The 22,925-nt window shown below is 43.9% G+C and overlaps 1 protein-coding gene and 2 long non-coding RNA genes across 3 annotated transcripts in view; 2 read left to right on the top strand and 1 right to left on the bottom strand.

Moving 5' to 3' along the window:
* Positions 1–5,092, top strand: part of LOC149312860 (carboxypeptidase E) — a 60,013-nt gene extending 54,921 nt beyond the window's left edge. Inside the window, exons 7-9 of the mRNA XM_089525558.1 lie at positions 1,246–1,345; positions 2,921–3,039; positions 4,261–5,092. Coding sequence (XP_089381684.1) covers positions 1,246–1,345; positions 2,921–3,039; positions 4,261–4,359 — 318 coding nt within the window. The 3' untranslated portion in view covers positions 4,360–5,092. The remainder of the gene's footprint in view (positions 1–1,245; positions 1,346–2,920; positions 3,040–4,260) is intronic.
* Positions 5,093–6,531: 1,439 nt separating this feature from the next.
* LOC149312859 (uncharacterized) lies at positions 6,532–8,579 on the top strand. The gene is made up of 2 exons (XR_016281322.1): positions 6,532–6,926; positions 8,249–8,579. It is a non-coding gene; the product is annotated as an uncharacterized LOC149312859 (long non-coding RNA).
* Positions 8,580–13,955: 5,376 nt separating this feature from the next.
* On the bottom strand, positions 13,956–17,268 carry LOC149312858 (uncharacterized). Its single transcript, XR_016281321.1, has 3 exons — positions 17,184–17,268; positions 15,505–15,886; positions 13,956–14,727 (listed from the first exon to the last, which is right to left on the bottom strand). It is a non-coding gene; the product is annotated as an uncharacterized LOC149312858 (long non-coding RNA).
* Between the last annotated feature and the right edge of the window lie 5,657 nt (positions 17,269–22,925).

The following is a 22,925-nucleotide window of genomic DNA, read 5'->3' as shown; positions in this document are numbered from 1 at the left end:
GCATGGCTCAGGTTGTGTACCAAGTCAAAAGTATAGATTAGTGAAAATCTCAGCTTGGGTCATGAACAAAACCTCTCCCTAAAGGACCTTTCCCCCTCTTGAGCTGGACCAGAGAGAAAGTTAGCTAATAGGAGCAGTTCCATGGATCTCTGTACAAGGAAAGGTACAATGGGAGCAGGGCTTGATGACTTTGGAGATGGAGGAGGGCATATCCCTATTCCCCAGTGTCATCCAGCTGCCGAATTGGTCCCAGGAGACAGTTTGGCTCATTGGTCCCCTGTAATTTACTTCCGTTGCTTTATGTAATCAGTATTTCTCTTGGCGATGGCTGCTGCAAAAAGGATATGCTTTCTAAAACAACGGAGGTGAATTCATTTGGTTCCAGAAGCCAAATGTTCCTAAGGTTAAAAAAAAACTAGTGATTAAACTTTCTCTCACTTTCTGTCTGATTTGTCACTTCTAAAACAGATTTGGACTTCCTATGTACACTAGTGACCCAGTTCCAACATAATCAGAAATGATGGTTTATGAGAAACAACCAGGATCAAATTGTGATTTCTTATACTGGTTTATATAAACTGAAGATTAAACAAACCACAGTTTCCAAACTGGAAATCTCAGTTTCCAAACTGGAAATCTCAGAAGCATTTTCTGCCCTAAGCTTTATCTCTCTTGGCTGGAAATCTCAACTCATGGTGCCTGGTTATCTGTGTGTTTTTTTTTAAAAAATCTTTTTGGAGATACCAAGTTTTATCAGTCTGTTGTACAGTACACTGGGCCCTTTGTATCTACAGGAGTTTGATTTCAGGACTCTCAGTGGATACCAAAATGCTCAAGTCCCATTATATACGGTGATGTAGTAAAATGATATCCCTTATATAAAATGGCAAAATCAAGCTTTGCTTTTTGGAAATTGTTTTTGCAGATTTTCAAACCATAGATGGTTGAATCTATGGATTTAGAATCCATGATTATGGAGGGCTGATTGTACTCATGCTTACCTGGACAAAGCATCTGAGGACAATCATTCATTAGAAATGTGCTTGTAAACTGGGTAGGCATAAGATGAATTGACTTCTCAGTAAGCCTAGGTATGGTTGTCCATAGACCACTTTCTCTCAAAGTGAATCCCTCATCTTTAACATCGGTTTAATACTGGCCTTCCCTGCAGTATTTAAAAGAATGTTTAACAAATGTAATGTAAAAAAAGATGGAATAGGGATGACAAGGATTATTGTCTTTCAGATACACCGAGGAGTAAAAGGATTTGTTAGAGATCTTCAGGGCAAACCTATTGCTAATGCCACCATTTCTGTGGAGGGCATAAACCATGATGTTACATCAGGTAAGACTATCATATATAACAATTTTTAAAAGGTGATATAGAGCACTCACATGATGGGCTGTATCCAATAGTGGCTTTATATTTGTGTAAGCAGTTTTGCTACAGACCCCCCCCCCCCAGTGGAGTTCCAGAATAGATTTATAAGGAGGGTGGGGAGGGGGGTTAAAGTGGGACAGGGAATGTACAAAAATGGTCTCCCCCTCTGCTCTAATTTGCAGAGCCCCTGCTCAATTGACAGCCCTTCCTCAAATGGAAGGGCACCACTGCAACTCAATGTGAGTCTCATCAGACCTCTATAGCATTGCTGGCCACACAGCCTGGGCCTATCCAGTATAGAATGCAAAGCTGAGTTTGTAATCAAATTGTTGTGAAAATAGGACCAAAGAACATGTAATAATTTAGAATTTACCAGAACATGTGATAAAGACAAGTTATTCAGTCTTGATTCTTATATAATGCAAGATATTTAGGTTTTAAAATGAGATGAGCAAAAGGTATATTGGGGTTGATTGGCCAAGGATTCTGAATCACAATTATTTTAACAACAATAAAAATGGCCTTTGTTTCCTAAATTAGGCTGATCTATTGTAACTCAGGATCCTTTCACACTACATGATTGTAGCAGTATGATTCCACTTTAACTTCTATCTTACAACCTATGGGATCTGGGATTTGCAGTTTGGGGCTTTTTGAGTCAGTGTGGTGTAGTGGGTGACCTTGGGCAAGTTTCAGAGGAAGCCAAAGGCAAACTCACTCTGAACAAATGCTGTCAAGAAAACCTCATAATAGGATTGTCTTCAGTGAGAAATTACTGAAAGACACACATCCTTTTGCTATTCACAGCCAGAGAGCTTCAGTGCCTCACCAAACTACAAACACCAGATTTCCATAGGATGTAACCATGGCAGTCAAAGTAGAAATACTGGCGGGGTACAAACCGCCGCTTTGTGGTGGTCTGCCGCCGCCGCCGGTAGATCCGTGGGGGAGCCGGAGCCTTCAGATGGCGCGGCTCCCGTGCGGACCGAAAAAGAAGCTCCAAAATGGAGCTTCTTTTTCAGTCGCGTTTGTGACGTAGCGAGGCGCACTCGCTACGTCATAAAGGCTGCGACACGTACGGACGCTCAGCGTCCGATACGTAAAGATGGCGGCGTCCATGTGGAAGGGGTGCCGCCATCTTGTACGTATAGGATACGTACTAGGGTTAGGGGGGTGCGGAAGCACCGCCCCTTCCTAACCCTAGTACGTATCCTATACGTACTAAATGGCGGTATGTATCCCGCCATAGTTCTATAACTATGCAGTGTGAAAGGTCCCTCAGGTATCGATATATTACTTGTACACTGTGTGGCTCCCAGGGCTAGTAACATAATTGGCTTCAATTCTGGAACCAGTATTTGGCTACTGGCTCTTCCCAAGAAGATGCTGTACTCCTAACTAACCTAAGATTGGGGGATCTTTTGTGCTTATAAAAAAAGCAAAGTAGGCCACACATGCCTGATGGTTATTGATGCCTGATCTGATATGTGATTTGGGTTATTTCCCCCCCAGTGTGGTAATATATTGCTTCTTTCCCAGCTAAGGATGGTGATTACTGGAGATTGCTTGTACCTGGAAATTATAAAGTGACTGCCTCAGCATCAGGCTACCTAGCAATAACTAAAAAAGTGGCAGTTCCTTTCAGTCCTGCTGTCCGGGTAAGTACTGCCTGGTTTAGATTGCCTTATAATGCTTATCTGTGTTTTCATATGGATTGACTATTCTTTTGTGGAGCTGTGACCATGCTGGCTAGGAAATTCTGAGACTAATAGCACCCCAAAAGTAGGTTTTGAATATGCGGTCTTGTGCAGTACTCTTCTTCCTAAGTAAAGCTGCACTTGCACTGTGTGTGATATTTATTGTATGAAACTTTTCAGTTGTACAAAACTTCATAGTATAGAAGAATAGTCTAAGGCAAAAGGCAGAACTCAGTACTTTGCATTTAGAAGATCTCAACTCTAGCTCCGATTTCTATTTTCTTTAAGGGATCTGAGTTAATATGGCTGGAAAGATCTCTGTCTGAACCCTTGGACAACCATTACTGGCTGGTAGAGATAATACCATTGATCCGTTGTCCAACCCAGTATAAAGCAGCCTCATGAACTGAATATGAAAATCACCCACTACAGTGCGCCCTCATTTTATGCTAAAAGACGCGCTGGAAAAGCCCCTCGTGCACCCTGGAAGAAGTAATGGGGTGCGTGCCCATAGCACGCGTGGGCTGCCATGTGACTGTGTGCCGCAGGCGCAATCCCCATTACTTCCAATGGGGCTCTAGCATACGCTGATTTCCCCTTACGTGGAGGGATCTGGAATGGATCCCAACGTAAGGGGAGGGCCCACTGTATAACTATTGTAAACATTATATAAAGTCTAGATTATCCATTGCAGGGCCGACATCAGGCAGTACAATAAGTTTAAGTCCCTCAAGGGGGTTTCTTGGGTTCCCAGTGCCTCAAACCTGCAGTTTGAAATGGTTATCATTGTCACAATAGCCATCTTCTTTTCTCCTCAGCAGCAGGGAGTGCTTGTAACAGTGGCTCACTAAATAGTTATAATTGCAGCAATAACAGTTGAAATGCAAGGAAACTTGGGAAATGTCATGTTTCTAATTTAATACAAGAAAACATTTCACAGTGCAGTCAATGTTCACTGCGCTCATCTGTCCAGAAGCCGAATGTCTTTATGGGCACAGCTGGTGCACTAGTTTTAGCTGTGCAAATGCACTTTTGGCCACTGCTGAAACCTGGGCATCCAGGGTCAGTGTTGAGTCCAGGAGAACACACAAGCTGTGAGGGGGAATGTATTCCTACTTAGCACAGGCAAAGACCCTATTCCCTGATCTGTCTTATGAGTGACTTATTGTTTATCTTTCCTAGGTTGATTTTGACCTGGAATCGTTGGCTGAAAGAAAAGAAGAAGAAAAGGAAGAGCTAATGGAATGGTGGAAGATGATGTCAGAAACTTTAAATTTTTAAGCAGAAACTGAATTTGCAGCTTTTAATCTGTTATGTGTTGACTTAGTATAATGTACTGTGGAAAGTCCCTCTATTTTAGATCATAGAATCATAGAATCGTAGAGTTGGAAGAGACCACAAGGGCCATCCAATCCAGATTTTGTGTAGCTCTCAATATTTAACTTCAGGTTTTGTTTTGTTTTTGAGTAATTTTAAAAAAGAACAATAATAATCTCTACATGAAAATGAATTGCTAGATACTTTCATACTATCATTCACTATCCTACATACACAACAAGGGGAAGAATACCAGAATGAATGTCTCATTCTCCTAATCCAATACAAAGTTGGATGCTTCACTTACAAATCCTGAATGTGTAGGTTAAATACATTTAAAAAACTATAGGAAGTAGCAGCTGCTTATGGCTACTGCCACAAATATTTGGCAATGCAGGTGAACAGATAATATTCTCTAATGTCTCAGAAAATAATGACACTTAAATTGTATACAGTAAGATTTAATGTTGTAAGTAGTGCTTCACTACAGTTAAAGAGTGTTTATGTATCTGTGGAAAAGCTATGCGAAAATAAGAATTGTGCATATTTGGGTTCAATCCACTGACAGAGAAATAATCTTTCATTGATCTGTCTTAAAAGAGGAACTCACACATAATTCCCCCCACCTTTATTCTGTGCAATAATGTTCCCAAGACACTTAGTCATCAGATTAAAAATTCTGGATGGATAAAGACTGGTGAAATAGTAAGTGTATGTTATTATTAGCTTTCCTGTTGTTGTTGTTAACTGCCCTCAAGTTTAACTCCAACCTATGACAACCCTGTGGATGAAACATTTCTAAAACACTCTATCCTCTGGTGTTCTGCTTAGGCCCTGTGGATTCAGGCACATGGCCTTCTGGTGATTTCAGAGACAGTAACGCTAGATGCAAGTTAAAACCTTTTGTTGTTCAAGGTGGAAGCTGAAAAGATATATAAACATCCACATACATGTTATTTGGTGGTAGTGGTGGGATAAAAATAATCCCTCAAGATTGCCATCATCCAGAGTTAGGGTTAAAGTGAAGGTTAACTGGAGGGGGCCTTCACATATTAATTGGTGGCAGTCGTGGTATGAAAAGGGCCAGATTGTTGTCACCTTAAAGAAATTTAGTGTTGGTAATTTAAGTTGTCATCACAGAGGCCCATATTTATATTCTATCTGTGTTTACTTAGAGATCAGGCCTACTGATTTATGAATAAGTGTGCTTAGGATTCCAGCTAGCAGCTAACACCACAAACGTATACATATTTATTCACATCCTTATCTCTTGGTATCCAAATTAGCTTGCTCTGAGATAAGTATGCATAGTATCGTTGTCACCTAAATGTTTATCTTGAGCTGGGTTAGAGAAGTCAGCTTCCATTCCTTTGGGAACAATAAAACAAAAGGATTTTTAAAAAGACTGGAAATATAGACTTGGATAAAAATGTGTGATATGGTCTTTGATGAGAGGACAATCATACTGCACAAAGCTAGCCTCTTTCACAGATCCAGGAGAACTAATAGAGTTTATAATGCAGTTTGGAATGTTAGTGTTCATTCACAACTAGGACTAAGTCAGAGCCCATATGAATACATACTTCATGGAAATTGAACTGTAACCATTCTTACATCCCAGCGATTTTGCATGCCGACACCAAGTTGATCTCTGGCCAGAAATGGGATTATATTTTATTTCAAGGCATTTTCTTTTCTGCACATTTTCAAGTGTGTGCTGTTCTCTTTTTCCAACATATATATAACCAATAACCCATCCTTCAAAGTATGACAGACCCTGAAGTTCTAGGTTGCTCTGGCAACACTACCCAGATATTGTGTTGTTCATTTGAATCAGTGCTGTATATCACAAGTCTCACAGAACTTCTGCCACTTCAAGTCTCTTTCCTCCCTTGTTGCAGCATGCAATAGGACATGTATGGTATGACATTGTTGTGCTGGAGGGCCCCCACCAATTGCAGATGACTGGAAACGGAGAGAGGAACACACAGCAAAATCATGCTATGCCATCCTGTCTCAAACACTGTGGTCTTATTCACACAATGAAAATAATCCAGGTTGACTTTGGGTTGAATCCCTATTGTTCACATGCATCCCAAATGCACTCAAATCGGGGTGTTTTTCTTGTGGGGGGGGGGGGGGAGCTACCAAAAACCCACTTAACCAGGGGCAAATTAACATAGGAATTTTTCTGAGTTTTTTTTTTTTAAAAAAAAACCCTTCGCATACCATGATCGGTTTCCAAATACATTCACAGCATTGACTTGTTGATGGGGTGACGCTCCACCTGGCTGGCTTTACAAGGAAATGCTCCTCCTCTTACTCTTTCCCTCACAACTGATTCCAACAGGCAGCTTGCAGGGGATCCCTGGGAGGAAGGCGGTGTGCTGCCCCCCCCCCCAGACCATGGAGGACAAGCCTAGGACTGGCAATGGGGGATCTTGCCCTTCCTGAGCAGCTGACTCCCACTAAAATCCCAAAGATATGTGGATCGATGCCATTTCAAAGTGTGAACAACAAAACCAGAATACGTGAGTGAGGATATTCACATCATTCCAGTAAAAATAAATGTGTGAATGACATCTGTGTTGGACTAAATGTAAAGGGAAAAAAGAGAAAATGCAAAAGGCACTCAAGGAGGGAACTCCCAGTGACAGAGCCCTTAGATGGGACCACAGGCAGACCAGAATAACATTTCCTCCACAGCAGATTAGCCAGAGGAAAACGAAGACCAAAACCAGAGCAAAGAGAGCCATGTCTCAGCCATAGGGTTGCCAAAGGCCAAGTGCCTAGGCCTTCTGCAACCCTCGCACGTGACGAGGGCTTAACAATGGCAGCACCCTGTATACATGGGCACTGACATTGCTATCTATGTAACAGGTGCACCAGTGGCACACTAGTTATGCCACCATCGCAGCTTCAAAAGAACCCGTTTTTTACAAGCTCTTTACACTGGCGGGAAGCATCGCAGTTTGTCAGCTAAGGCTTCCTTCTGGTGGAAAAACAGGTGCCGGCAGGCCACCCTTTTTGGGCAGTCTGTACCGCGCCTGAGTCTGTCAAACTGCTCCCTCCCTCCCTCCCCCCTCTTTCTCTCTCTCTCGTCTCTCCTTCGGCCAGCATGGGTTTTTGCTATGCTGGCTAAATGATTCTGAGAGTTATAAGCTTATTAATTTCTCTGACTTTCTATCAAGAAATAGTAGGGACTGAATGGCTTGCAAAACTCTCTCCCATTTTATGATGCTAATTATGTTTGGTTAATTATACTGGACATGAGTAGACAATTTTGTCAAGGGAAAATCTTTACCTTTACCTCTAATTGTACTGGAATGTGGATGGACGTGTTTATTACAGCCCACTGAAAGTAAAGTAGTATGGCTTTGCTGTCTCAGATGCATATTCTGAAATGTATTTTGATGGTCTTCAGCGATTCTGTAGTACCTACATGCAGATACCTGTTTCTAGGCATGGAAACCTACATGTATAGTTCTGCGTGGCTGGATTATAGCTTTGAAATAGATACTTATGAAGTTATTTTGTCTCCCTTTTTGAAGTGCAACACAGACAAACTATAGGAATAATTAGTAATAAATCATTTCAGACCATCTATTCCCTTGATGGAAATGACAGCAGGATGCAATATAACTGCATAATAAACAAGCATTTTACCAAACAAACACACAATAACACAACATGGTCACCACAAAACACAAGTGTCACCTTTTGTGAGCAAGGCAGGATTTGGATATTGGATGGCAATTCATGAATATTAATACTTCTTGGAGAAAATCGCCACTGCATATGCATCTCTCTTTCTCTCTCTTTCTCTCTCTTTCTCTCTCTCTCTTCATGCCAGGTTACATCTCTGAAATCTTCAGTTTTAAAGACTGTGTAAGGTATGGTGAGAAAGACCTCCCTTCATTCTCCATCTCAAGGGAGAGAGAGGCAGGCTAGCTCCAAGAAGCCAAGTCCTCCCTCCATTCCACCTGTCTTGGTCCAGGCCTCGGAGATTGAGAAGAACTGCTGGACCTCATCCCCTTCCCCACCACCACTCCCTTCTCCTTTTGTGTTGTGTCTTTTTAGATTGTAAGCCTGAAGGCAGGGAACTGTCTAATTTAAAAAGATTGTATGTACAGCGCTATGTAAATTTACAGCGCTTTATAAATAAAGGTTAATAATAATAATAACTGCTGGAAAGCCTTCCGGTTGAGGGGACAGTGGCTACAATCCTGCTATGGGACAGCATAACGTTGTAGTTCTGCATGCAGAACTATATTATGCTGAGCTTTTTACCACCGCCTGGATCCACCATAGAGCTGCTGAATGGCACCACCCACTGCCACTTCTGCCTGAAGGACAGCAGGGCAGAGGGGCTACAGAAGCATCTGACGTTGTCTCTGTAGCCAGATGTCAAATGAGGACATCATTCACAGAGGTCTGTCAGGGTCCTTTGGAGTTCTCATCAGCAGATGTAATACTTTCACATCTGGCTGCAGGGACATAGCCAGATATTTCCATTCTCCTCCAGGCACAAGTGGCCCTCAATGGGAAGGGACTTCATCAATGCTACAGTAGGTTGTGGTGAGGCTTTGGTCACTGTGAAGGAAGGAAATGAATATAAACCTTCACAGCACACATATGCGGATGTAGCGTTTGATTGTTTTGCTTTGTAAAGCGCTGTGTAATGCCTATGGAATTCTAGAAAATAAATAAATAAATAAATAAATAATAATAATAATAATAATAATAATAATAGGGTTAACTTACACTTGCATAAGCCACTAACAGGATGTCAGCCAATGTTGGGTTAGGTGAACACATATTCCACCCTGTTTTTACAGACCTTGATAGTGCCATGCTAGTCACATACATCACTTATGCAAATAGTTATTTGTACAAATTAGTTGGCTGGCAGACAGATCACCTGAACTGGCACATGAAATACACCAAATTCTGCTATTTGGTTATTGACATTCTTGTAGCTTAATAAAAATACAAGAGACAGGTGGTGTTGTTTGAAAAAAAAAACTTTAGAATACTATAGCATTAATTACTGAGTTAATTTCTCTTTCTTTTTTTAAAAGTCCCAGCTTTTTGTATTTTAGGAAGTTTAATTTTGAGAACTTTTAGTAAAAATATGCACTAAGCAGATTTCCACAGATCCCACCTGAAGTATGGAGCAGAAGTGCTTAAAATTAAGTGGCTGTGGCTGAAGTGACAAGTTGCATCTGAGCATGTCCAGGTTTGGTGACTTTCCTATGTAGGGGTCCAAAGATTCAGGATGTCTGCCCCTATTGCTTCAAATGGCTTAAGTGAGTCCATCAGGAATTGTATCTTCAATTGTTTAACTTTCTAAATTGTGACGGCAGATGACTAAAAGATGTATTTTATAGTCTTCTGTAGCTTGTGCAGCCAAAAAGTATGAGTCACTCCTGCTTTCCTGCATATTACCTTCCTGTCCTGTCTGTTGTGCTCTGCCTGTGTTTGTGCAAAGATGGGACCTGCACCCATGCAGAAGACATGCAGGTTACACTAAGGGAGATTCGTGCATCACTAGCTGCAGTTTGTGTCATTTCAGTCCCCCTTCGATGGCTCATTCAGGAGAGTCTCACAGTATGAATGCCATTTTTGAAGAGCAAATTGAGAATTAACACAACTGAAACAGTTGTGGTAATAGTACCAATGACAAGCCTCTCAGTACAGGCAATGTGCCACTCTTCTCTACTCGTCTAAGCCTTGGGTATATAGTGAGGGTTTCCCATTCCTGGGATGGGATCATCCACAACATTCTTCAGGTTACAAAAGTATCTTGTTGAAGGAAAGTCACAGCAACTGAAAATTAAAGTACAGTGTTTCTGTCTTTAAACTGGAGCTTCTCTGGTCCACTGGCTGGAGTGGAGGGGGGGGGATTAAAACATTACTTTTGAGCCCCGAGAAACAAATCTTGTTGAAAGCCTTGAGAAGATGGCAAACTACCCACAGCACAGAGAAAGATCCGGTTATGTATTTTCTATGTATGGACTCAGCTATAAAAATACAGCACAAACAGTGAATATCCTTTGGAATATTTTATAATATATTATCTTATTTTAAGACACCAAGCTGATGCTTCTGCTGCTGCCTCCCCCCCCCTTTTTTTTTTTTTCCCCCAGCAGCATAAAGTTGGACATATCTTGAAAGGATTTCTTTTTCCTAGTGAAAGAAAACAGGTTGGAAATAATTTTGAATTAGGTCAGTGACCATTTGTTTACTAGAAGTTGAGGACCCTTAAAAGGTGCCAATGCAAAGCTAAATTCACAAGGAAAGTATTCATTGATCCCAATTATCTAAACGCCTGGAATTTCTTCTGGCTAAAAAACAAGGTCTAGGCAAATAAATGTTCAGACGTACAGAGCCAGGATGCTGTAGTTGTTATCTGAATTTGATCTCCTGATATAGTAAATATATTTTCAAGGAAATACTTGAATGAATGAAGAGACTGTGTTAAAAATAATAATTAAAGTCAAGGTACCTTGACTTGGGCTAAAATGGCATTGGGCTAAAAATGGTATTGAACTATTTGGATAAAAGCAAGTTTCTCCAGAACAGAAGAGATCAAATTATTTTCCTCAGATAATTTCCTCAGAACAGCTTACTAGGAAGCAAGAGTATCATGTCCATTAAAACATGATGGACTAGCTAGTATATCAGAAAAGCACAATAGCATGAGTGTCCTTTTTGATAGTTCCTTAGTCACTTGGAGCACAAATCTAATATCCAGATCCACTGTTTATTGCAGATTAGGATGGTGTGAGCAGAGTTCTCTGTTAACACATTTATCCTGCTGAGTCTCTATGGGCCCTTTCACACTTATAGTACAATGGATCCTTGTTATCCACTGGGTTTGGTGCCAGGACCCCCCATGGATAATAAAATCCATGGATGCTCAAGTCCCATTAAATACAATGGCATAACAAAATGGTATCCCTTATATAAAATGTAAAACTAAGGGTTTGCTATTTGGAATTTATACTTTAAAAAAATATTTTCAAGCTGTGGATGCTTGAATTCACGGATAAAAAAATTTGTTGATAAGGAAGGCCAACTGTACTATGATTCCACTTTAACTGACATGGGTGCATCCTATGAAATCCTGGGGTATATAATAACTTTAAGTTATTCCAGCAGAGAGTTCTAAATGTCCCTCCTGAAATTGCAAATCCAAGAATTTCACAGGATGTTGTCATGGCAGTTAAACTGAAACCATCATACTATAATTGTATATTGTGAAAAGGACCCAGTTTTCACCCCTTTAAAGTCACAAACCTGGGGCAAGACATGAGACAAATGAAAGCTGACATCTTTGCAGATAGTCTTTGCAAAGTCAATGCAGTTGTTGCAGCGGCTGGGATTCTTTACTGACCTTATCCACTTACCAGCTCCTCTCCCCAAACACACCTTTTATCTTCTGTAGCCCCATGGACATTTACAGGCCAGTGGAGGGGGATGATGGAGAGGAGTCCAACTGTAGGAACATCTAACTAGCACTATTCTCTGCAGCCTCTGAAAGACTCTCTTGGCGTTCATAGGAGATGCCCTTTTGCATCCAGCTGCAGGAACATAGCTGGATGCTTCCCTGATCCCTCTCTGTTCTCCATCACCCTGTAAATGGCCACATTAGGGGGAAGGAATTGTAGCAGGTAGAAGGTGAGTTTTTGAGGGAGTGATGCAAAAGATGTGGTATAGTTCATCTTTATTCTGTGTGTCCCTGATCCAGAGTCTTGGTTAATGGGAAAGACGATGGCAAGCTTGCCACTTTTTGAGTAATAATAGTAATAATACATAGTATTATGTAAAACCTCCCTCCTTAAAAGACCATTAAGATACCATCAAGATACCATCTCCCACTTATAAGACCATTAAGTCCTTCCCCCTGTCATACTTTTTTTACTTCTGTACATTGATACTATTTTATTTGTGAAGTTCATTCAGTGATGTGAGTCTCACCAATAGTCTGAAATAGTAACACCTGGGACTAGATACCTTATCTGGCTTGCTTTTCTTGGGAAGTTCTGTGTCCATCAGTTGAGATACAGGGAACTTTACTGAACACACAGCACCCATACAGACAGGCCAAAATAAAGCTGCTTCGGGTCACTTTGGAGGTATGCTTTTTAAATTATTCATGCATCATAAGGGGCCGGAAGCCGCACCAAAGCAACGCTCCACTTCCAAGGACTGGAGCGCAGCTGTGGTGCACCTTCTGGCCTCTTAGGATGCATGCATCATTTCAACAGCATACCTCCAAAGTGACCCGAAGCAGCTTTATTTTGGCCTGTCTGTATGGGGCCACAGTTTGCTCTTATATCTAGACTATTTTAATTTGAAGGGTGCTTTCTGATATGCTCAGTGATCACTAGATGGCAATATAGGCCTGCTTACAAAGATATACCACAGACACCTGTGATACTTTCTGATGAAAACGTTTAAAATGCATTTGGCCATATCCATTCACCATGTCATCAGTGAAATAACCTGGTTGTTTTCATGTTTTAAATTTTATCCAAATATTTACTTTTTATGAACAGCTGGAATGAAATATGTACAAAACTTGAGAACTTTTAGAACTCGTTGTTGGATCAAAACAGAACTGATGTTAATATAAAATAGCCTTTTTGTTTTTCCCCTTAAATGTTCATTCTTTACCATGTGGGTCCTCTGGAGGTCTCAGTGTTGCCGTAATTATCTCACATCTGGTGATGGGTACATAGCCAGATGTTTCACTGATCCTGCCCACTGCCCACAAGGTATGGAGTTGTTGTGCAGGGCAGATGTGTTCAGAGGCTGTGCGATAAAGTCTTTGGCCACTTCAGACAGAGGAAGTAACTTCAGCATCCCCCACAAAGATATACGCTGTTGTAAAGGAACTTTATGCATATGTATGCCAGTAACAGGGAAAGGCAATGGCAAACCTCCTCTGAACAAACCATGCCAAGAAACGCCCATGATAGGGTTGCCTTAGAATTGCCATAAGTTGGAAATGACTTGAAGGCTAGGAAAGATATACGGTGGTAGAAAGAGAGGAAGACCGCATATGCCAGATTAGCTAGATTTAATCAAGGAGACCATGGGCCTGATGCAAGACTTAAGCAGAGCAGGGGGTCTTGGCGATGTCTCATACATGAGGTTACCATGAATTGGGGTTGATTCAAGGGCAGTTAACAATAAACAACAAAATGAATAAATCTTTCAGTTGCTGTTTCGCCCATATCTGAATTTTTAAAATCTCAAATTCTTTCAATCCTAAATATGAAGAATTTTCAAAGTTTGTTAAATTCTGATCAAATCTGAACTGAAACAAAAATTTTTACCCATCTCTGTTTATATTCTGTGCATTAGTTGACCGAACATGGGCTCACACTCCATCTTTTAATTTCAAGATGCATTCCATCATAATGATTGTAATCACATCTGGTGAGAACAAAGATTTGTCCATGGTCTGTGAATATGTGCTCTTAAAAATGTAAATGCTGATTTCAGCTTCTGTTCAAAGTACATCAAGCTTTAGTCCCAGTTTACTAAAAACCATGGCCTCATTTCCATTACGTTTTAAACTGGTTTACAAACCAGTTTGAAGTGGTTTAAATGATCCTTATTCGCACATGAACTGAATTGCTGAAGCAGCTTGGAGAGCAGGGGCATGTGCTACACCCATTTAAAGATCTTTTTTTTTTTGATGCTCATTATCCACATCTTATGCAATAAATCGATTCAGCGCAAGTGTGAACGGGATGTAGATCGGAATCAATTTTTTTAATGACATGATCAGATGATTGTCTGCTGAAGAGGGTCTCTTTGGAATCGAATCATTAGTCAGTGTGAATGAGAAGTAGGTTATTTTACAGTATAGAAAAAGGGGAACAACAAATGATATCTATTACTGCTTAAACATGTCTTATTTTCCAAATGTACAATACTATATACAAAATGACAAAATACAATGGTAAACTATAATCAACAATGTGCATATGACAAATCAGGGTAATCGAAGTCCATGTAAACAATGTCTACAGTGTTGGCAGTGAATGCATTTCTACTGCATCAACACCATGAATAATTCACAGTCTAGAAAGCACTCATAAATGGTACTTGAAGAGACAATACATGAAGTTGGAACCTGTAGTTTTACTGGTAGCACAGTTCTTTACTGGTGGTATTCCAGTTGTATTCAGTATTCTCAGTATTAAGACGGCTACCTCCGGAGTACTCTGTGGCCGTTTCGACTCTACAGAAGTCTTCATCAGCATTTTAGGTTATTTTGTCGGATTAATATTGGAAATTATGCGTTCCATTCTTCTAAATACACAAGGTTAACAATAATTAATACATTAATTACAAGATATACCATAGAATACAATTATAAAATAAACTTCCAGGATTAAACCAATGTAGCTTACCCACAACATTCAACAACTTGACTTCAATAATAAGAAGAATGCTGGTACCAGTTTACAGGAATAGTATGTCATAATATACTCTAGCTAAGCAATGGGCTGCAGGTGATTGCCTGCTCCATTCAATATCCTTAAAGGTATATCTTCTAGAAATATAATATGCTTAGTTTCCCATAAAGTAAGCTTGAACCACAGCTGAATGTACTGAATCCTAATGTTATATATACAAATACCTTAACATGTATAATAATTATAAGGTAAACAACTATTTCTGTCACATTACAGATACATTACAAGCACAGTATAATTATATGTTATTTATCTGGCCTCCTTCCCATATTAACAACTGTCTCTGGTGTGTGAAATACAAGTTAACAAATAAATATTAAATTTAAACAATTTCATAAAAAGGAACTCAAATCTAAACGTTCATTTAGACCCTTGGGTATATACGATGCCAACTTATGAATCCAAAATGGAAATATAGACTTGGATAAAGATGTGTGATATGGTCTTTGATGAGAGGACAATCATATGGTCTTTGATGAGAGGACAATCATACTGCACAAAGCTAGCCTCTTTCACAGATCCAGGAGAACTAATAGAGTTTATAATGCAGTTTGGAATGTTAGTGTTCATTCACAACTAGGACTAAGTCAGAGCCCATATGAATACATACTTCATGGAAATTGAACTGTAACCATTCTTACATCCCAGGGATTTTGCATGCCGACACCAAGTTGATCTCTGGCCAGAAATGGGATTATATTTTATTTCAAGGCATTTTCTTTTCTGCACATTTTCAAGTGTGTTCTTTTCTCTTTTTCCAACATATATATAACCAATAAACCATCCTTCAAAGTATGACAGACCCTGAAGTTCTAGGTTGCTCTGGCAACACTACCCAGATATTGTGTTGTTCATTTGAATCAGTGCTGTATATCACAAGTCTCACAGAACTTCTGCCACTTCAAGTCTCTTTCCTCCCTTGTTGCAGCATGCAATAGGACATGTATGGTATGACATTGTTGTGCTGGAGGGCCCCCACCAATTGCAGATGACTGGAAACGGAGAGAGGAACACACAGCAAAATCATGCTATGCCACCCTGTCTCAAACACTGTGGTCTTATTCACACAATGAAAATAATCCAGGTTGACTTTGGGTTGAATCCCTGTTGTTCACATGCATCCCAAATGCACTCAATTCACGTGTGTGTGTGTGTGTGTGTGTGTGTGTGTGAAGGAAACATTACTTCACCTTATTCCTTTCTCTAGATGGCAGTTCTATGGGGTTTTCATAAATCCCACCATTGCCACCAAATTATGTGACGACCACTCTAAACTCTTAGTGTTCAATAGAGTGTTTTGTGTTTCAAAACTAAGGCCAAGTGGATGTTTAAACAGCAAGAAGAGTTTATTTTAAAACAGAATTGTATAAGTATCAATGATATGAAATTGTTATTATAGTTTTTCCTTGTGTTACTTAGGGCCCATACAGACTGGCCAAAATATAACTGCTTCGGGTCACTTTGGAGGTATGCTCTTTAAATGATGCATGCATCCTAAGAGGCCAGAAGTCACACCAAAGCCACACTCCAGTCCCAAGGACTGGACCACACCTTTGGCACAGTTTCTGGCCTCTTAGGATGTATGCATCATTTAAACAGCATAACTCCAATGTGACCTGAAGCAGCTTTATTTTGTCCTGTCTGTATAGACCCTTAGTTACATTTGCACTCTTTTATTCTTAGACTTAGTAGTGGCTTAGGTTTCTTAGGAATCAAGTGTTTCCAACCATATGTTTTCTTTGTTACTGAAACCCTTCACTTTCACATATATTTTTTAACCATCCCAGGACTTCCCTGTCCCTTGTTGGGTAACTCTTATGACTAACTCAGCCACCAAAGCTATTGTATCCCGCAGGATAATAAATAACTGAAACCCTCTTCCAGACTTCAGTTATCTCTTGAGTCTCTCAGTTTCAGACTCTAACCATATTACTGTCCCTCACTGGACATAACAGACCCTTCTTGGTCTCAAACCAAATCCAATTGACTATTCTCTCTGGAACTCTGTCCTCACTCGGACTTAACTGTTCCACAACTGTCAAATCCCAACGGACAACCAACTGTCACGTGGAATCTTCAAAAAACAAAAAACCCCAGCTAGCACCTGACTGGCTTAGGGCCTCTGGCTGGTGCTTGGCTGGTGTGTGGGTCTGTTCACCACGGGGGGGGGGGGGGGGGGGGGGGCTACCAAAAACCCACTTAACCAGGGGCAAATGAACTTAGGAATTAAAAAAAACCATTGGCAGTGTGAATAACATTGCAAAGAGACGAGGATTGAACTTTGCATACCTTGATCGGGTTCCAAATACATTCACAGCATTGACTTGTTGAAGGGGTGAGGCTCCACCTGGCTGGCTTTATGAGGAAATTCTCCTCTTCTGTCCGGGAAAGCAGCCAAAGGGCTGATAAGGCAGCTAGTTCCCAAACAAACAAACCCCCTCCCAGCACAGCAAAGTCAGTGTAAGCTACACAGTCCTGGAGATTCACAGTAGTTCTACCAAAAGGGATTACCAAGAGAATTGTCAGACGGTCCGAGGTTCAGGGCAACAGATAGGCAGGTCGATAAAGCAGTCCAAGGTCAAGGTTTCCGGGTAGTCAAGACAAGAAGCCAAAGGAGCCAGAGACAGAGTCTTTCCTCTAAAAGAGTCAGATATCCACTGGCAAAGAACCACACATGCTCTAGGTGCTTAAGAAGGCAAGGAGCCGGCCTTCAGCTGTGTCTGATTACCAAGACGCTTCTGATAAAGCCTCCGAGATCTTCGAAGGCCCTCTCTTTCTGCTCGACGCTCATTGAAGGTAGGCACACTGCCCAGATCCTCCTCCGTGTCCACAGCCTCGGCACCAGGCAAACTTGACTGCTGAATCTCTGGAGGGGCCATAGACTCTGCTCCAGCAGAACTAGGGCCAGCCTCTGGCTCCTCCATTACAGGTTCAAGCCCCAGGGGCTCTGGCTCCTCCATTACAGGTTCAGGTCCCAGGGGCTCTAGCTCATCCTCTGAGTCCTCCAAGCCATCCTCCAGGCTGGGCATGACATCTTCTTACTCTTTCCCTCACAACTGATTCCAACAGGCGCCTTCCAGGGGCTCCTTGGAAGGAAAGCGGTGTGCTGCCCCCCCCCCCCCCCCCCAAGACCATGAAGGACAAGCCAAGGACTGGCAGTGGGGGATCTTGCCCTTCCTGAGCAGCTGACTCCCACTAAAATCCCAAAGATATGTGGATCGATGCCATTTCAAAGTGTGAACAACAAAACCAGAATACGTGAGTGAGGATATTCACATCATTCCAGTAAAAATAAATGTGTGAATGACATCTGTGTTGGACTAAATGTAAAGGGAAAAAAGAGAAAATGCAAAAGGCACTCAAGGAGGGAACTCCCAGTGACAGAGCCCTTAGATGGGACCACAGGCAGACCAGAATAACATTTCCTCCACAGCAGATTAGCCAGAGGAAAACGAAGACCAAAACCAGAGCAAAGAGAGCCATGTCTCAGCCATAGGGTTGCCAAAGGGAAAAATGAGAAAATGCAAAAGGCACTCAAGGAGGGAACTCCCAGTGACAGAGCCCTTGGATGGGACCACAGGCAGACCAGAATAACATTTCCTCCACAGCAGATTAGCCAGAGGAAAACGAAGACCAAAACCAGAGCAAAGAGAGCCATGTCTCAGCCATAGGGTTGCCAAAGGGAAAAAAGAGAAAATGCAAAAGGCACTCAAGGAGGGAACTCCCAGTGACAGAGCCCTTGGATGGGACCACAGGCAGACCAGAATAACATTTCCTCCACAGCAGATTAGCCAGAGGAAAATGAAGACCAAAACCAGAGCAAAGAGAGCCATGTCTCAGCCATAGGGTTGCCAAAGGGAAAAAAGAGAAAATGCAAAAGGCACTCAAGGAGGGAACTCCCAGTGACAGAGCCCTTGGATGGGACCACAGGCAGACCAGAATAACATTTCCTCCACAGCAGATTAGCCAGAGGAAAACGAAGACCAAAACCAGAGCAAAGAGAGCCATGTCTCAGCCATAGGGTTGCCAAAGGGAAAAAAGAGAAAATGCAAAAGGCACTCAAGGAGGGAACTCCCAGTGACAGAGCCCTTGGATGGGACCACAGGCAGACCAGAATAACATTTCCTCCACAGCAGATTAGCCAGAGGAAAATGAAGACCAAAACCAGAGCAAAGAGAGCCATGTCTCAGCCATAGGGTTGCCAAAGGGAAAAAAGAGAAAATGCAAAAGGCACTCAAGGAGGGAACTCCCAGTGACAGAGCCCTTGGATGGGACCACAGGCAGACCAGAATAACATTTCCTCCACAGCAGATTAGCCAGAGGAAAACGAAGACCAAAACCAGAGCAAAGAGAGCCATGTCTCAGCCATAGGGTTGCCAAAGGGAAAAAAGAGAAAATGCAAAAGGCACTCAAGGAGGGAACTCCCAGTGACAGAGCCCTTGGATGGGACCACAGGCAGACCAGAATAACATTTCCTCCACAGCAGATTAGCCAGAGGAAAATGAAGACCAAAACCAGAGCAAAGAGAGCCATGTCTCAGCCATAGGGTTGCCAAAGGGAAAAAAGAGAAAATGCAAAAGGCACTCAAGGAGGGAACTCCCAGTGACAGAGCCCTTGGATGGGACCACAGGCAGACCAGAATAACATTTCCTCCACAGCAGATTAGCCAGAGGAAAACGAAGACCAAAACCAGAGCAAAGAGAGCCATGTCTCAGCCATAGGGTTGCCAAAGGGAAAAATGAGAAAATGCAAAAGGCACTCAAGGAGGGAACTCCCAGTGACAGAGCCCTTGGATGGGACCACCATCTTGGGGGGAGAGAGGCAGGCTAGCTCCAACTGCCTGCCTGAAGAAGAAAAGCCCTCCCTTCTGCCACCATCTTGGGGGGAGAGAGGCAGGCAAGCTCCAACTGCCTGCCTGAAGAAGAAAAGCCCTCCCTTCAGCCACCATCTTGGGGAGAGAGAGGCAGGCAAGCTCCAACTGCCTGCCTGAAGAAGAAAAGCCCTCCCTTCAGCCACCATCTTGGGGGGAGAGAGGCAGGCAAGCTCCAACTGCTTGCCTGAAGAAGAAAAGCCCTCCCTTCAGCCACCATCTTGGGGGGAGAGAGGCAGGCTAGCTCCAACTGCCTGCCTGAAGAAGAAAAGCCCTCCCTTCAGCCACCATCTTGGGGGGAGAGAGGCAGGCTAGCTCCAACTGCCTGCCTGAAGAAGTAAAGCCCTCCCTTCAGCCACCATCTTGGGGGGAGAGAGGCAGGCTAGCTCCAACTGCCTGCCTGAAGAAGTAAAGCCCTCCCTTCAGCCACCATCTTGGGGGGAGAGAGGCAGGCTAGCTCCAACTGCCTGCCTGAAGAAGTAAAGCCCTCCCTTCAGCCACCATCTTGGGGGGAGAGAGGCAGGCTAGCTCCAACTGCCTGCCTGAAGAAGTAAAGCCCTCCCTTCAGCCACCATCTTGGGGGGAGAGAGGCAGGCTAGCTCCAACTGCCTGCTTGAAGAAGAAAAGCCCTCCCTTCAGCCACCATCTTGGGGGGAGAGAGGCAGGCAAGCTCCAACTGCCTGCCTGAAGAAGAAAAGCCCTCCCTTCAGCCACCATCTTGGGGGGAGAGAGGCAGGCAAGCTCCAACTGCCTGCCTGAAGAAGAAAAGAAAAGCCCTCCCTTCAGCCACCATCTTGGGGGGAGAGAGGCAGGCAAGCTCCAACTGCCTGCCTGAAGAAGAAAAGCCCTCCCTTCAGCCACCATCTTGGGGGGAGAGAGGCAGGCTAGCTCCAACTGCCTGCCTGAAGAAGAAAAGCCCTCCCTTCAGCCACCATCTTGGGGGGAGAGAGGCAGGCAAGCTCCAACTGCCTGCCTGTAAGAAGGAAAGAAAAGCCCTCCCTTCAGCCACCATCTTGGGGAGAGAGAGGCAGGCAAGCTCCAACTGCCTGCCTGAAGAAGAAAAGCCCTCCCTTCAGCCACCATCTTGGGGGGAGAGAGGCAGGCAAGCTCCAACTGCCTGCCTGAAGAAGAAAAGAAAAGCCCTCCCTTCAGCCACCATCTTGGGGGGAGAGAGGCAGGCAAGCTCCAACTGCCTGCCTGAAGAAGAAAAGCCCTCCCTTCTGCCACCATCTTGGGGGGAGAGAGGCAGGCAAGCTCCAACTGCCTGTCTGTAAGAAGGAAAGAAAAGCCCTCCCTTCAGCCACCATCTTGGGGAGAGAGAGGCAGGCAAGCTCCAACTGCCTGCCTGAAGACGAAAAGCCCTCCCTTCAGCCACCATCTTGGGGGGAGAGAGGCAGGCAAGCTCCAACTGCCTGCCTGTAAGAAGGAAAGAAAAGCCCTCCCTTCAGCCACCATCTTGGGGAGAGAGAGGCAGGCAAGCTCCAACTGCCTGCCTGAAGAAGAAAAGCCCTCCCTTCTGCCACCATCTTGGGGAGAGAGAGGCAGGCAAGCTCCAACTGCCTGCCTGAAGAAGAAAAGCCCTCCCTTCTGCCACCATCTTGGGGAGAGAGAGGCAGGCAAGCTCCAACTGCCTGCCTGAAGAAGAAAAGCCCTCCCTTCTGCCACCATCTTGGGGGGAGAGAGGCAGGCAAGCTCCAACTGCCTGCCTGAAGAAGTAAAGCCCTCCCTTCTGCCACCATCTTGGGGGGAGAGAGGCAGGCAAGCTCCAACTGCCTGCCTGAAGAAGAAAAGCCCTCCCTTCTGCCACCATCTTGGGGGGAGAGAGGCAGGCAAGCTCCAACTGCCTGCCTGAAGAAGAAAAGCCCTCCCTTCAGCCACCATCTTGGGGGGAGAGAGGCAGGCAAGCTCCAACTGCCTGCCTGAAGAAGAAAAGAAAAGCCCTCCCTTCAGCCACCATCTTGGGGGGAGAGAGGCAGGCAAGCTCCAACTGCCTACCTGAAGAAGAAAAGCCCTCCCTTCAGCCACCATCTTGGGGGGAGAGAGGCAGGCTAGCTCCAACTGCCTGCCTGAAGAAGAAAAGCCCTCCCTTCAGCCACCATCTTGGGGGGAGAGAGGCAGGCAAGCTCCAACTGCCTGCCTGTAAGAAGGAAAGAAAAGCCCTCCCTTCAGCCACCATCTTGGGGAGAGAGAGGCAGGCAAGCTCCAACTGCCTGCCTGAAGAAGAAAAGCCCTCCCTTCAGCCACCATCTTGGGGAGAGAGAGGCAGGCAAGCTCCAACTGCCTGCCTGAAGAAGAAAAGCCCTCCCTTCAGCCACCATCTTGGGGGGAGAGAGGCAGGCAAGCTCCAACTGCCTGCCTGAAGAAGAAAAGCCCTCCCTTCAGCCACCATCTTGGGGGGAGAGAGGCAGGCAAGCTCCAACTGCCTGCCTGAAGAAGAAAAGAAAAGCCCTCCCTTCAGCCACCATCTTGTGGGGAGAGAGGCAGGCAAGCTCCAACTGCCTGCCTGTAAGAAGGAAAGAAAAGCCCTCCCTTCAGCCACCATCTTGGGGGGAGAGAGGCAGGCAAGCTCCAACTGCCTGCCTGAAGAAGAAAAGCCCTCCCTTCAGCCACCATCTTGGGGGGAGAGAGGCAGGCAAGCTCCAACTGCCTGCCTGAAGAAGAAAAGAAAAGCCCTCCCTTCAGCCACCATCTTGGGGGGAGAGAGGCAGGCAAGCTCCAACTGCCTGCCTGAAGAAGAAAAGCCCTCCCTTCTGCCACCATCTTGGGGGGAGAGAGGCAGGCAAGCTCCAACTGCCTGTCTGTAAGAAGGAAAGAAAAGCCCTCCCTTCAGCCACCATCTTGGGGAGAGAGAGGCAGGCAAGCTCCAACTGCCTGCCTGAAGAAGAAAAGCCCTCCCTTCAGCCACCATCTTGGGGGGAGAGAGGCAGGCAAGCTCCAACTGCCTGCCTGTAAGAAGGAAAGAAAAGCCCTCCCTTCAGCCACCATCTTGGGGAGAGAGAGGCAGGCAAGCTCCAACTGCCTGCCTGAAGAAGAAAAGCCCTCCCTTCTGCCACCATCTTGGGGAGAGAGAGGCAGGCAAGCTCCAACTGCCTGCCTGAAGAAGAAAAGCCCTCCCTTCTGCCACCATCTTGGGGAGAGAGAGGCAGGCAAGCTCCAACTGC

The sequence above is a fragment of the Sceloporus occidentalis genome, unplaced genomic scaffold (assembly GCF_023333645.1).
Source record: "Sceloporus occidentalis isolate IW3139 unplaced genomic scaffold, rSceOcc1.0.p SCAF_5, whole genome shotgun sequence".
NCBI lineage: Eukaryota > Metazoa > Chordata > Lepidosauria > Squamata > Phrynosomatidae > Sceloporus > Sceloporus occidentalis.
This window is presented reverse-complemented; position numbering and strand designations above follow the sequence as displayed.